Source organism: Sipha flava, unplaced genomic scaffold (assembly GCF_003268045.1).
Source record: "Sipha flava isolate LNK unplaced genomic scaffold, YSA_version1 42_pilon_pilon, whole genome shotgun sequence".
Classification (NCBI taxonomy): Eukaryota; Metazoa; Arthropoda; class Insecta; order Hemiptera; family Aphididae; genus Sipha; species Sipha flava.
The window spans coordinates 1,724,221-1,738,405 of record NW_020273159.1 but is presented as its reverse complement, the minus strand read 5'-3'; the positions used below and the strand labels follow the sequence as shown (position 1 = coordinate 1,738,405).

At 29.8% G+C, this 14,185-nt stretch overlaps 2 protein-coding genes across 2 annotated transcripts; one reads left to right on the top strand and one right to left on the bottom strand.

Annotated features, from left to right (window-relative positions):
* Positions 1-887: 887 nt before the first annotated feature.
* Positions 888-4,392, top strand: LOC112689231 (juxtaposed with another zinc finger protein 1). Its single transcript, XM_025562825.1, has 5 exons — positions 888-1,505; positions 3,042-3,230; positions 3,301-3,412; positions 3,506-3,634; positions 3,704-4,392. Exons 1-5 carry the CDS (start codon positions 1,406-1,408, stop codon positions 3,993-3,995), a joined length of 822 nt encoding a protein of 273 aa, XP_025418610.1. The 5' UTR covers positions 888-1,405; the 3' UTR covers positions 3,996-4,392.
* A 1,774-nt stretch (positions 4,393-6,166) lies between these two features.
* On the bottom strand, positions 6,167-7,851 carry LOC112689238 (the record flags this gene model as incomplete). Its single annotated transcript, XM_025562835.1, has 4 exons — positions 6,167-6,603; positions 6,667-7,064; positions 7,488-7,692; positions 7,762-7,851. Coding segments are annotated over 4 exons (1,080 nt in total), but the record flags the coding sequence as incomplete, so codon positions are not given.
* Positions 7,852-14,185: the final 6,334 nt, after the last annotated feature.

The following is a 14,185-nucleotide window of genomic DNA, read 5'->3' as shown; positions in this document are numbered from 1 at the left end:
AGATAAATTACTATACATGTCTTAAACTCTTGACCTTAATAATTAATTGTTTGTGCACTAGCTGAGGACAAAATTATTGCGATTGCAATTCAATGGAATTCGATTGTTACAGTAAATTGGTAATAATATTAATTCAAATCGTTGTATTTATGTACTTTAATATATTTTATATACTTTACCTTGTAATCTCAAGTCGTATGACGATGTACTTGGCAAGAATGAGTGAAATTTATCGACTTGTTTCAAAAATCGAGGTTTTAAAATATTATTTCCTATTTGATTTTTCTATACACCCGAGATATTATTATGTGAATGATGATCATTTCAAACTTTTGAACGTTTCATATGAAATTCTAATATATTTATATTAGATTGTTAACAATGTTGACGTTTTGCACTGATTTAATTTTTTTATTATTAATGTGATTTACAAGTTAGTACTTACATAAAATAAATAACCACAATATAATTACATTTAGAAGTAAAATAATAGTAAAAACGTTTTGAAACATATAAGTAAAACCTAAAATACGAAAAATATATATTTTACGTTTGTTGTTTCAAACTTTAGTTGATAAGGGAAAAATTATGCATTCAACTCGTAAGCTAATGAAAAACGTGAAATCCTGTTAAAAATGTTGACGTCTACAACCCAACCCCCCGCACCCAGATAAATCGAAGGAATCGATTATGTTTGGAACGTCAACGTTCAAACACGTCTGCTCGTGTCTATATCTTGCGGTAACGTCATCGTCATCGGAATAAGAACATATGAAAATTGACGTAGGCCAAAGCTATTTGACTTTCCGATAATATTCGATGGGTCGTCCCCACCGATACTACGGCGCGTTTGCTGGTTGAGGTCAACGCGAGCGCAGCCACCAGTGAGACCCAAAGTGCAAATACAGGTCGGTCGATCGCCGCGGCTTCCATTGGAGAGAAATACATGATACCTCATCCGTCTGCGATGCCGAGGCGTTCTGGGAAGTAAGAGGTGCTATTCACGATCAACGGACGACGCGAGCCGCCGAACGAAAATACAGCGCGTACGCCTCCCGTCCGACGACGATATTAATAATATACATATAATATAATTGTCGTTCAAACGGGTACTAGTCGCAACGTTGTGCCCGAAGACCGTGCAGAACCCGACCAACGTGGACCTGTCAACGTTTTCGTCGTAGTTCCACGTTATCTCGCCAATGTTCGATTCCGAACGTTTTGACCAACGCGTTACGCGCCAATCGCGTCAGTGGCATTGAGACGGGAACAGCTGCTGTGCGTGCGGTGTGCAGGCGCCCGGCACCGCGTGCCGGGAGTGGGGGCACGCACTCCGGTAGTGATCAGCTGATAATCATACTGTTAACACCCAGGCCCTTGTGACTTTCGTTCAGCTGCTGGATAAATGGCCGTATTTCTGTTAAACGAATGTAAATTCAACAACTGCGGCCTGTGTTTCAAAAACCTTTACGATCTCATACAGCACATCGAAGACAATCATATAGGTAAATTTTTAGACAACGTACACACGCCCACCCACACACGTTATACCGTCCGGCACTGTCGACTCGTCGTCGGCCGGGCTGGCGGGCTGCCGACTCCCGTGGGAAACGTGTTATATCGTATTTTTATTTTATTTTTTATTTTTATTTTTTTTACTATCAATTTTTCAACTCGCCAACTCGACGTGACCTTTCCGCGTACTATTATTACCCGGACCCCGTGTCCCGTCGAACTATTAGAAATGGTGACCTAATTGTAGTGCTTCGATTTAAATTTAGATCGTCCCCCCCTCAAAGGATTTGGATCCGTGTACTTCGTTTTCTTGATTTTTCGAGAGCAGCGGTTCGTCTTGTTGCAAACTTTTGACTAGCATCGATTTTTCTTATTTGTTCAATTGACCAAGTCTGCTTCCAATATATTTTTAGTATATTTTTTAAAATATATTTAATTGAAAATTGTTTGTCCAATATTATTAACGTTTACTGTAGTGATTAATTGATATTGATACTGTTACAATTTTCTGATATTTCAAACATTTTCTTTCAATCAACATTTGAAGTTGTAGCTGCCTATTTTTCAGTTGATTGTACATTTAATTATTGATTGAAACAGTAAACAGTTCTGATTTCATCATAAGGGTGTATTTATCAAATAAGTGTAAAAAATTTGTTAGTACTTTCATTTTCTAATTATTTTAATACCTAATGACCATTTTTAGTTAATATACTAAAATAAAAATGCATCATGTTATGGAGCTTATTGATAAATAATTGTAATGTAAATTAAAATTTGTACCTTATAAAATATATTACAAATATAAATTATATCTTTACAATTACTATTTCAATATATTGGCATTAGTATTTGACCAATTAAATTATACCAAGACCCTCAGAAATTTATTTTCATGTTTAAAATGTTAAGGTTCTAAATTTTAAAACATGAACTGATAAATAATAAAAGCTGCTGTAATTTTTATGACAAAAGCAAATTAAATAAAAAAAAAATAATAATAAAAACAAACATTTTAATTTGTTTGAGTACATATTTACATATTCATAATTGTTTTGGCATAAATATATTTAATGAGTATTAAAATGTGAAAAATCAAATACATTTAACCTGAGTAATATATGTTGTTTTTAATACAATATTAATTTATTTTGCAGTTAGTTTAATAATAAATGTTCTACTAATATACTTTGTTTATAATCTTATAGATTTAATAAACAAATTATAAACTATTATTATAAAATTTAAGCTGTATAAAAAATTAAAGAATTGCCTTGTCTGATTGTTTCTTATAATTCATTTTTATTAAAAACCATTAAAAATGTATTATTATTCATTATAATGTATAATGTATTTTTATAATAATATAATAAATTGTTGAGATTTGTCTCTTATACTTAAGTAATTCATGTAAAATGAATGCTTAAAGCATTGTAAGTTGTATCATTATTTAATCTTTAACTAATGTTTTATTAATATTTCGGATGTTTAGATTTGTATAATATTCATTTGGATTTGACACATAGATACTGATCCAAAACCAGTTGAGCTGATTGATCGCACTGAACAACAATGCTTGCCGCTCAGTTGTGTTATGCGGTTTTTCAGCGAAAATGTCGACAAAACAGATATTGTCGCAGCCGAACCTGTCATACAGCCCAAAACCAGTATTTTACCATCAGCATCCAACATATTTCATCGACCATTACGAACTGGTACTTAAAAATTTGTTAATGTTTGTTCAAGATGTATTTGTATTAAATTATAATTTTTATTTTTATTCAGGATATGAATCTGATAAAGGAGAAGCTGAAAGTATCGATAATATAGGTGATAGCAGTGATTCATGGTCTACTACATCAGATGCAGTTGATGATGCTCATAAAAACGGTCTCAAGTAATATAAAATTATTATGACCAAATAAGTTAAAACTACAGTATTATATTATATATATAATATATAGGTTAATATTAATGTTAATACTTTTAGTTCACAACAGAAAATTAAAACTGAACAACCAATAAGACCTTTTGCTTGCCCAGTTCCTGGTTGTACTAAAAGATATAAAAATGTCAATGGAATTAAATACCATGTGAAAAATGGACATACCAATGGAAAGTAAGTTATTTATATCATATTTTTCCAAACATAAAGTGAATGGTACTTATATTCTATACAATTTTCTAGAATTCATAAGAAGTACAAATGTCACTGTGGAAAAAGTTATGTATCTATTCAAGGACTAAAATCGCATGCAAATGGTATGCATGCTGGCACTAAGATGACATGGCTAACTATGCACAATGGTGAAACTATTCAAGTACCTGCCACTCCACTTTCTCCAGATACAGTACCTATGCGTGCAGTTACATTGAAACATGTGCCTCGCACCACAGCAGATGCAAACTTACCACCCAAAACTTTAGTCATCACTAAACCTCCTCCGTCCAACATAGAACTTCCCATTGTTGAATCGTAAAAATAATGTTGGTGGTTTAAAAATTGTATTCCTATATAGTTAAAATTACCAGGAGTTCCAAATGTCAGTCGTCATATTAAATGTTTTGTCGCTTGATTATTATTATTATTATTTTTTTTTTTTTCATTGAAATTTAACTATTTAGATCACTATACTTATGCAAACGTTGTTATAATAAATTATATTGATTTTTTTTTTTTTTTTTTGTTAAAAACATATTTAGTACAGTCTTGTGTAGTTGGATGAGTTTTTAAACTCGTGTATTCATATATGTTATATGTCAAGATGTGTATAGTGTATGTTACCTTAAAGACTTTTGATTTCTGTAAAGAGTCAAAAATTGTTAACAATGAAGTTATATATTTAAAATGAATAATAAATAAAATGTTAATATTTTTGTTGTATTTATTCATTTTTGTGCCAAAAAGTATCAACAATTACAACAAAAAAAATTTCAATTATTTTTTTTATTAATATAATGAAAAAGAATAAGTATGTTAATTTGGATCAATCTGAAAGGTTGAAAATAATAAGATATAAATTTATTTTGCTGTGGATATAATAAATTTTAGTAAATCTTATACCTGCGAGTAAGTTTGAAAGAATAATCTTTAAATAACTTAAAGAAACATCTATCTATAGGATTGGCTCAGCACCATTTGTAATATGAAAGAAACAATTTTGACAATTGATCATTGATCTCAATAATCAAGATTTACATTTAATACTTGATTATATGTTGTCAAATTTTCATTAATAATTACTGCAATTATTAATAAGTAGTCTACTTTACAACATTCATTCAGTGACATTTTCAAAATTTTACAGTAAATAAAATAGTTTTCCTAGCAACCAACTTTGAGATACTGTCTTTTTAAATATATTTTGAATTATAAATTTTGATTTAATCATTAAAAAAATATGGAATTTGTATTATATTTTTACATAAGATAATATTAATAAAATAATTTTGAAATTTAATTAGTGTTTTTTTAATTAAAACTGCAATTTATTTGTTAATAATTCATAACTGCCTTGGTCCAAAGTCTTATTATCAGAGGTTATCAACATTGATTTTGGTACATACTTTTCAAGCATTTATTAATCTTGCGTCCTGTATGCAAAACCTTTAACACTGAGCATTACAAAATCTGTAATCATTTTTTTTTCAAATAACCTTATCACAATAATATTCAACATTCCAGCTTAGTTATCCTGTTTATATAAAATTATGCTTTATGATGTTTATTATTATTATTTTCATTATAAATTCTTTCCCAAAGTGCAATTGCTCTAGACATGTATCAGATATATGATGTATTAGAAACATTTGGCAAATTTTTTTTTAATTAGTAATTGATTATTTTATTGGACTTAAAACTGAGTGTTATAAGTACTTTACATATAGATACTACAATCATTTTTATATAATATTATTAATACGCTTTACCTATAAAACTATTTGTATTTTGTAAAGTTTTTTAAAAAAAATTTGATGACCTTTTGTCATTGCATTGTAATATACAAAATTTAATTTTGTGTAAGCTAATGATTATTTAATGTTCAACATCTGTAATCATTGAATAAACAAATAAAACCACTAATATGGTCAATATAACAGATAAAAACTAACATCAATATATTAAGCTTTGTTGATTTATCTGACTGTTAAAAGTAATATCAATATAGTATACAAAACAATAATACTTGAGATAAAGAGAAAATTGAAAAAAAATAGATAAAATAATATAACTTTGATATTTTTAGAGTAACTCTGTATCAAAACTTTAAAAAAGTATATAAAATATGTTTAACTTTTTCTTATTAAATACATTGCTGATGCTAATTACACCATTACATAATAAATATTGAATAATTTGTTCACTTTCAAAATCATAATATAAAATAAATTAACAAATGCAATAGTAACTTGATCCAAGTTTAAAATTATTCTTTATTAGCTCTAAAATAAAAAAATATTTAGAATCAAAAAGTAAAACATAAATAAATACAATTATTACTACTGTAATTCAAAACTTAATGGTTACATATCATGTATGTATATATATACTTTCTGTAGTTTTTTATTTGCATTGGATATGAAATGTTTACAAAATAAGCACACAGATTATATAATAAAAACTCTACTCAAGCCTGAAGATATATTTTCATTTATAAGTAATGTTATAATTTTTTTTTTTTTTTAACTTGTTTAAAAATATTATTTTTTTTTTGTCATCATTTTTAGCAAAGCTTGTCTCATATCATTGACCATCTGCTCCAGTTCTTCAGCTTTAACTGTCAAACGTCTGTTAATGGCTTCCAACTGACTGGCACTGCTGTTTAACTCATTCTCCTTGGCTTTTCTTGTAGCCCTCGATTTGCGTGATGCTTCATTATTACGATCTCTTAGTTGTCTATATTTGTCATCAGAAGACTGGTAATCTTCATTGGGTTTTCTATGTTTTGGATAGTCATCATCATCTGTTTGGATAGAAGCTGATGAATTACTACTACGTCGCTTACGAGACCATTGTGAATTAGGTGGTGATGTGGACTTTGCAATCTTAGGTGTAGATACTTCAGATAAATTGTCATTTTTTTTTTCCTAAAATAAATAAAAAAATTATTAAAATATAATAATTTTATTTTTAAATTTTGACTAACTAACATCAAAAACATAAGCTAAAAGATTAAAAGCAGATTCTTGTTCTGTCAACGTTTTTACAACTTCTGGGGTATTTAAAATGTCACCACCATAACTAGTTGATTGAACTTGTTGTAATCCAACATCTAATCTGAGGGTTGAATTCTTTCTTAAAGATATGGGTTGCTTGAAAGCTGTATTCTCTAAAGGAATTATCTGTTCATTCTCAGATTCAGTTATCTTAAAGTCGTCATCATCAATTGTAAATACATTTTGTGGTGTTGAGAATGGCGCCAATAATGCAGGCGCATCAATTGGAAACATGTCTAAATACGGCTCATCTTCTCTGTACATAGTTATGTCATTAGTGCTGTTATTTGAGTTTATAATCCTGGGTGCTTGTCTACCGCATTTGTTCTTTTCTATAAATTGTAACACGTAAATATAAGTTTGAAACAATAATTTTTACAGTACTTTTCTTTTATCCCGACTACCAGACAATGCCTCGATTATAGCAGGTCTAATTTCATAATCTAGACTATACATATCAGCCAATTCAAGAGAAGGGTTTACGTACAAAACACCGTCAATATAAAAATTGTTATAAAAAAAAAAAAAAATTATACAACGGGGAAAATGATAATGTTTATATATATTATTATAAAAACTTTTCATTTCTGTGATAATAAATATTACACTATAATATATTTTATATTAATTATATAAATGCCAACTTCATGTTGGTTGAGCTTTGAAGAGGTAATCTAGATAATGAAATTGAGAATCGCGGTAGTCGGGACAACGAAGATTACTGTTTTTAGTGTCAATTTAAATGATTTAATTACCGTCGGCACACATATTTAAAAATTCATCCACTAAGCCCTCCATTTTGGTGGGTGCATCGAGCACTTGTAAACTTGAACTGCTCGCCAAGGCCGATTGATGAGTTAAGGACGGGAGCAATTGAATTTTCACGTGTGGGGTGCCGGTTTTCTCGGCAGGACATGAAGACGACACAGTTTTTGATGCAGTAGAACATGGTTGCTTGGTCTAGATAAAAACAATGTAATTTAGTAGTGTTTATTTGACTAAAGTAGTGTTCTATGAATGGATGCATACTTTTGAATTTGCTTTGGACCTTTCAAAAGTAATGGTGCTTTCGATACACAACAGTATTACCTCCCTTTTACAGGAGACAGTAGTTCGGGTTCAGCTGTTAAGAAATAAATAAATCAATAACATTTAACATAATACTTTACAAATATACTCGTACAATTATATTTTATTTTATTAAATAATAAAATACTGACTTATCTAAATTTAATAATAATTTATAATGATTTAAACTTTTGTCTGATTTAAGTTATACAACTTTCAAAAAGGAATAATACATATGTTTTTTGAAGAACTGACATTATGGGTTAGGATACAAAGTGAATATTACAAAATTATTAACTTAAAAGAGTATAAATATAATACTAGCAAAAATTGACGAAATAATGAAATAGTTATTCAATCCCATAAACTCATAATATATACACCATTGGTACGTATACAATGAGTAGGATTTCAAGGTAATTTTGCATTGAAGCATTTAATACAGTCAGTCTTATCTAATCCAAACACATTTTTGGCAAGAACTACACTATGCGCTTCACGGCGTATTTCTTTCGAGATTGTCTACGAAATGAAAAGAGCTTAGTGCCATAAAGCAGATTATTTTTACAACGTAAAATAACGATATATGTATCGTAATATCAAATTATTCGTAAATCTAAAATTACATAACTTCGCTTGCACGACAACATGGTGAATAATTTAAGTAACCAATTTAGTTTCGGCCTTGAGACCGATTTCAAGGTTGCGACTACACTCATTATATTTCATACGCAGTAGAGGATGTCGTGTTTTAACGGGCAGCGCATACGATAATTATTTAATTGTTATTTTAAAACCACGTCTCAAACGAACAAGAGATCAGATGATCACCTTCAAATACCTAGGTTCAAACCCTGTTAAATTCTTCCAACACAATGGTATTCACCTTCAGATTACATTGCGATCGGAGCAAAGTCCACAGTCCTCTCAAAACATATACACACCTATAAAAATTTTATTGCATGATCTGTACAATGCGAGGCGAGGGTTATTACATTTCCGACACCACAACAAACACGATACATTTAAATCAATAACGTTAACCAAGAGAAATGTCATAAACACGACGCCTACCTAGCCAATTTAATTTTTAAGTCACTGTCAATCAAAGATATATACGGAAGAGTGACGACAGACTGAGAGGGTTTCTCATCTTGAACCTACATTCAGGCACGCCACGCACACAGACTGAAACGCACGTAAATCATTATTTTCCAATTATTGATGTTGTTGTAAACGCAATAACTGCTTACACATATTGGAATGTTGTCGTGTTCCACTCTTCGACCCAATTTCCAGGGTTAAGATGGTACAATTCCGTACATCAAAACGATACGAACATCATAATAATAGAAACATCTACAAAACGACTGTACCTCAAAATAGAGGACACTTTTAATACTATGACTCCTCGAGACAGTCCGCTATCTAAAATACAACGAAACTACTCATCGATAGTAAAATCGAAAAAACAATTTTAAAGAAAACAAAACCGTTTTGTGTACATATATAATAGTATAGTAAATAGAAAGAGAGAGTAGTAGTTTACCGGACGTGCTTCTAAACTGCGAAGCAAATTGGTCAACTAGTAGATGAACGGGTGGTTAAGTTGATTTGAATGAGTTTGTGTGATGGAAGCGCACAATGTACATAAAAAATAAAATTAAAATAACGCATTGGAACTTACTACTACGCACAGAACGGCGAAGCGCGAACAGAAACGGCTGTGGAGCGGTAGTAGACCGTGAAAGACAAAAATATCGTTTATAATGATTGTTCGGCGTCTTGTCGGTCGGTTGTGATCAGTGCTGTTGTAAATGTACACGGACTGTAGTCGATTGCAGTACTCGAAGATTAGTGAGTAGTATTAAACACAACAAGATAGCACGCAGGACAGTGAAGTACTGCTGAACAGAGAACGGGCCAGTGATGACGATGTGGTGAGCGTGAGACCGTTGCGGGGGTCTCGGTTTCTCTCAGTAACCGTCGTCCAACGCCATTGGTCTATGATCAAATATGACGTCATTATGCACCAACCGTAGTAGTCGAAATGAAAATCGCGTGACAAGTCCTCTCTACCACCACTTCGTCGACACCAACACCACTGTCACGCCACCGATGACCGTTCGGGCAACATGTAATTACGTACGACCACTACCCGCCAGCCGTTTGCTCGTTTCTCGTGCGCAGTGTGCGTGACACGGCGGCCGGCGTCCGTTAGTCGCCGTCATTACCCGTCTGCTTGGTACGTGTTTCACGTGTTATGTAATCGAATGATAATACACACGGTGAAAAATATGTGGTTGTATATCTTTTGACGAACGTTTCGCTAGATCTCTAGAACTCTTTCACTCCATACCTGGCGAACCAACAAATCCGGCCTAATGCGTATGTGCGGTTTATTCTCCAGATACGTGTATAATACGTGTACGTGTATATACATGTCTCGATCGAGAACTTTCAAGGACGATAATTATCTGAACCCACTATTATATTATAAATACCATGTAGGTATCTACTTTACGGATAGGAACTCGTTAAACTACCTATAATGAGAAAATATTAAATAAAGCAGCCTCGCTACAAAACTGGGATAATAATTGTAAATTATAAGCGGTCTGCTAAAACGTTTGGATAAAATATGTGGTTGTGGGTTTATATGTTTAAATTGTAGTGACGAAAAAATATTCTCGTCCATCCACTGTATATCTCAAAAAATAAATAGGTTTAAACAGGCGCGTAAACAAGGGAGATTTTAGGGGTTCAAACCCCTCCCAAAATTCAGGAAAATGATATTAAATACGTTTTTATATAGTAAAATTGGTATATAGATGATATTCTTATGAAAATGTACAACCTAAAACCCCTCCCAAAATATTTTTTTGTGTACGCACCTGGATCTAAACAATAGACGTACGACTAAGTGTTATATATCAATGAATACCTAGAAGTATTACTGATGGGGCGATAACGTGCAAAGAAACCGACTATACTTAACTATACGTCGTCCTGTGGGATGGATATATATATATGTATGTATGTATGCAGAATATATATATTCTTTACTCTACGATTTTAAATTAAATATTAATAGATGACATTTAGTCACAGTAAATTTGCCGGTATAGAACTGGAAAATAATAACTGTAAAAATAAAATTTATGATTATTTTCGTTTTTTATTTTTACAAAAAAGCCTGATCTACATCCAGTGCGTGTCGAGAGAATTGTTTGCAATAAAAATACAACTTAAAGGATCGATATTTCTCTGTGAACAAACAACATTATATTTATTTTAATTGTTATACGAAATACTCAGTTATATGTTTTTTTACTGTTAATATTTTGGAAATTAACATTTTACAATCAACATATTACATAGGTAGTATATAATATTACACACATTCAATATAATGTAGTATACTTACAAAATTTATATTTTGTGTATTGATTTAAATTAAGAGCTTTGAAATCAATTATATCTGCAGTATCAATCGGCCAAAATTGTGTCAAAAACTTTAATTTGTTTGTAATTTATTTTAAGAAGTAAGTAAAATATTCAAAAAGTAACGGAGGAACTTATTTTATGAGAATATAATAATAAGCTCATTAATTTATAAAACCGTAAAACTACGTATTCACGTATTAATTGTGCGTACAAGTATTTTATCAATCCTTATTTTAAGTTTTAAAATATTTTAAAATTGATTTGATGAAATACTTGTATTTTTACTGATTGAAGTTTATTTTTATTATTATCAAAAAATTTTCAAATATTCATCAATTTTAATAACATATTATAACGTAGTAAATATGTAATTAGATAAAAATAATCTAACATTGAAAGTATTAGAAACTATATTATACTGTATATTCATAGATAATAATTAATATTCTACATTCCTCTATAGTTATATTAATATTCAATTATTTAAATTAATCTATATATATATATATATATGTAAGCAACTATGTAGGTATGCAATATGTATATTATTAAGGTATAGTCAGCATAGGTAGTAGGTACCAAATAATTATCATTAAAAGGTGTGTTTTGGTGTTTAATTTTTGTATGGTATCAAAAACGTGTATGTACTTATATTTATCATAGTTTTTAATTTTAGTGTACATCATAAGCGGGCTACACACGTGTAGTTAAAACTGTACAATTCAACTGTATAGTTTTATTTGTATAGATAAATGTTACGTGTGTAAGCTAATACGACATAATTGTTAACCTAACTGTGAAGTTGATCGGAAATACATTTAAAATATCAATTGATAGAACTCTGGCGATAAAACAATGTGTGTATATGCAAAATATACACTGTATAGTTTTATTTCACTACATCCACGCGCCAAGTTAATTCGTAATTTTAAAAACTGAATAACAACGTATTTCATACTATTATTTATTATCCTTGCCGTTTAAATTATAACAAAAAAAAATACGTGAGTGGATGGAAGAATTTATTGAAATGTATCCAGAGGCGAATCTAGGGGGTTTCAGGGGGTCAGCTGACCCACAGTTAATATTTTTTGACAAAATTGGCCTCTTGGAAATGTTTTTCTCTTTTTAGACCTTAATTTGGACTCTTGGACAGTTGGCCCATCGGAGTTACTTGAAAAATGAATGTTATTTATATTCAAAATTTAAAATTTTTCAATTCAAAATTTATATTTTAAATTATATCGTTTTAGTAGAAAGTTAAGTAAATCATATTTTATTCCGTACATTTGTTTCGCTGATAAAATTAGATTATATTTATTAATCGTAAATAAGTTAGTATCGGTGGTATCACTAATTCTAAAATGTAATATAAATATATTTGTACACTTTTATGAGCATATTGTGTGTTTTTTTTTTTACAAAGTATTAATTTCTAATTCAGTTTCATCCCTAATAAATGGCCTCTTGATATGGCTTGACCCACAGTTCCCCAACTCTGGATCCGCCCCTGAATGTATCGTTCCGAACCGGATATATGGTGGTAATATAAGTGTAGAATATTTAAGACATTCATAGGTTCTTCCAGGCACTAAAAAATGTAAAGTCACTGTCAGTTTTTCACGAGACTATATAGCATTTCTCATTACAGTTATTTTTATTTGGATTAGTGGTGTGACTAAAGAAAGAAAGTGCAAAAAGGTATCTTCATTCATCCTCAAGTAATTAATAAAATGTTTGGAGTAATCAATTCATTTATCAAATTTGTATGTGAGTATTCACTTTTTTTAACAACCATTGTTTACACCATAAGTTCGTTTTTAAGTCTTTTATTTTTTAAAACACACATTAATCCGAGAGCGGCATCTGTCTTCATCATGTTATTTGACTATGACTAAACTATTTATTTCGATTGTACAGTCAAATTACTCAGTTTTTACTGAATGTATGTATGCTGCAGCAGTGGCGTGTTGAACTCAAACATTTTCAGAGGCAAGTATATTTTGTCGATACCCATCAACCCCCCAAAAAACTCAATTACCCATATCGTTACGACACTGTGCTGTAGTGTAAACGATTATAGTTTTTCCCTTTTTACATTCCCTCTTTATAATTCATAATTTACACTCAGTCCTTACTATTTCTTCATTTGTTTTCAAAAATGCATTATTGGCTGTACTGGCTTTTTAATCATTTTTATTTTTGTTTAAACTAAGTTATTCGAATAAAATAATAGTTACTTAAATACATAACTAATTCTTTAATTTTAAAAATAATTAATTATTTATATTAACTTTGTTCAAATAATATTTTTTGGTTTGAATAATTATTATAACTAAAATTTATCTTCCAGTAGTAAATTATTCATATAATTATTCATTATTCATATTCACTCACATAGATATATGTGAATATTTTAACCTTCCTAACGTCTTATGTAATAATTTATCAGATATTTGAATTTTAGTTAATTTCAATTGCCAAGTTATAAAAATAATTATTATTTCACGTTTATCATAAAATATGAGATTATGCAATTTATAAAAAAATTGATATTAGCCTCCAATTTAATATTAATTATTTTAAACTTTATTTAAAAAAATTTTTTTTGTGGCCTATTTTTTATTAATAAACAAAAACAATTTATAGAACTTGAACTGTTCAATTTTCCATATTAAATTCAATATAAGGATATACATAAGCATTAATTATAGAATAAAACCCTTATACCGAAAACCTCTATACCATAGACTATCTGTTTATTCAATAATAATTATAGTATAATCATTGATATAAGGTATTTTATACATGGTTATAAATTGTTCTTCATATTTTATTTTATATTCTATAACATTAACTATGTTAATAATATAAGGACATTTCCATTAAAAATTACTAAATAATTTAATTTGAATTTAATTAAAATAATAAAATACAC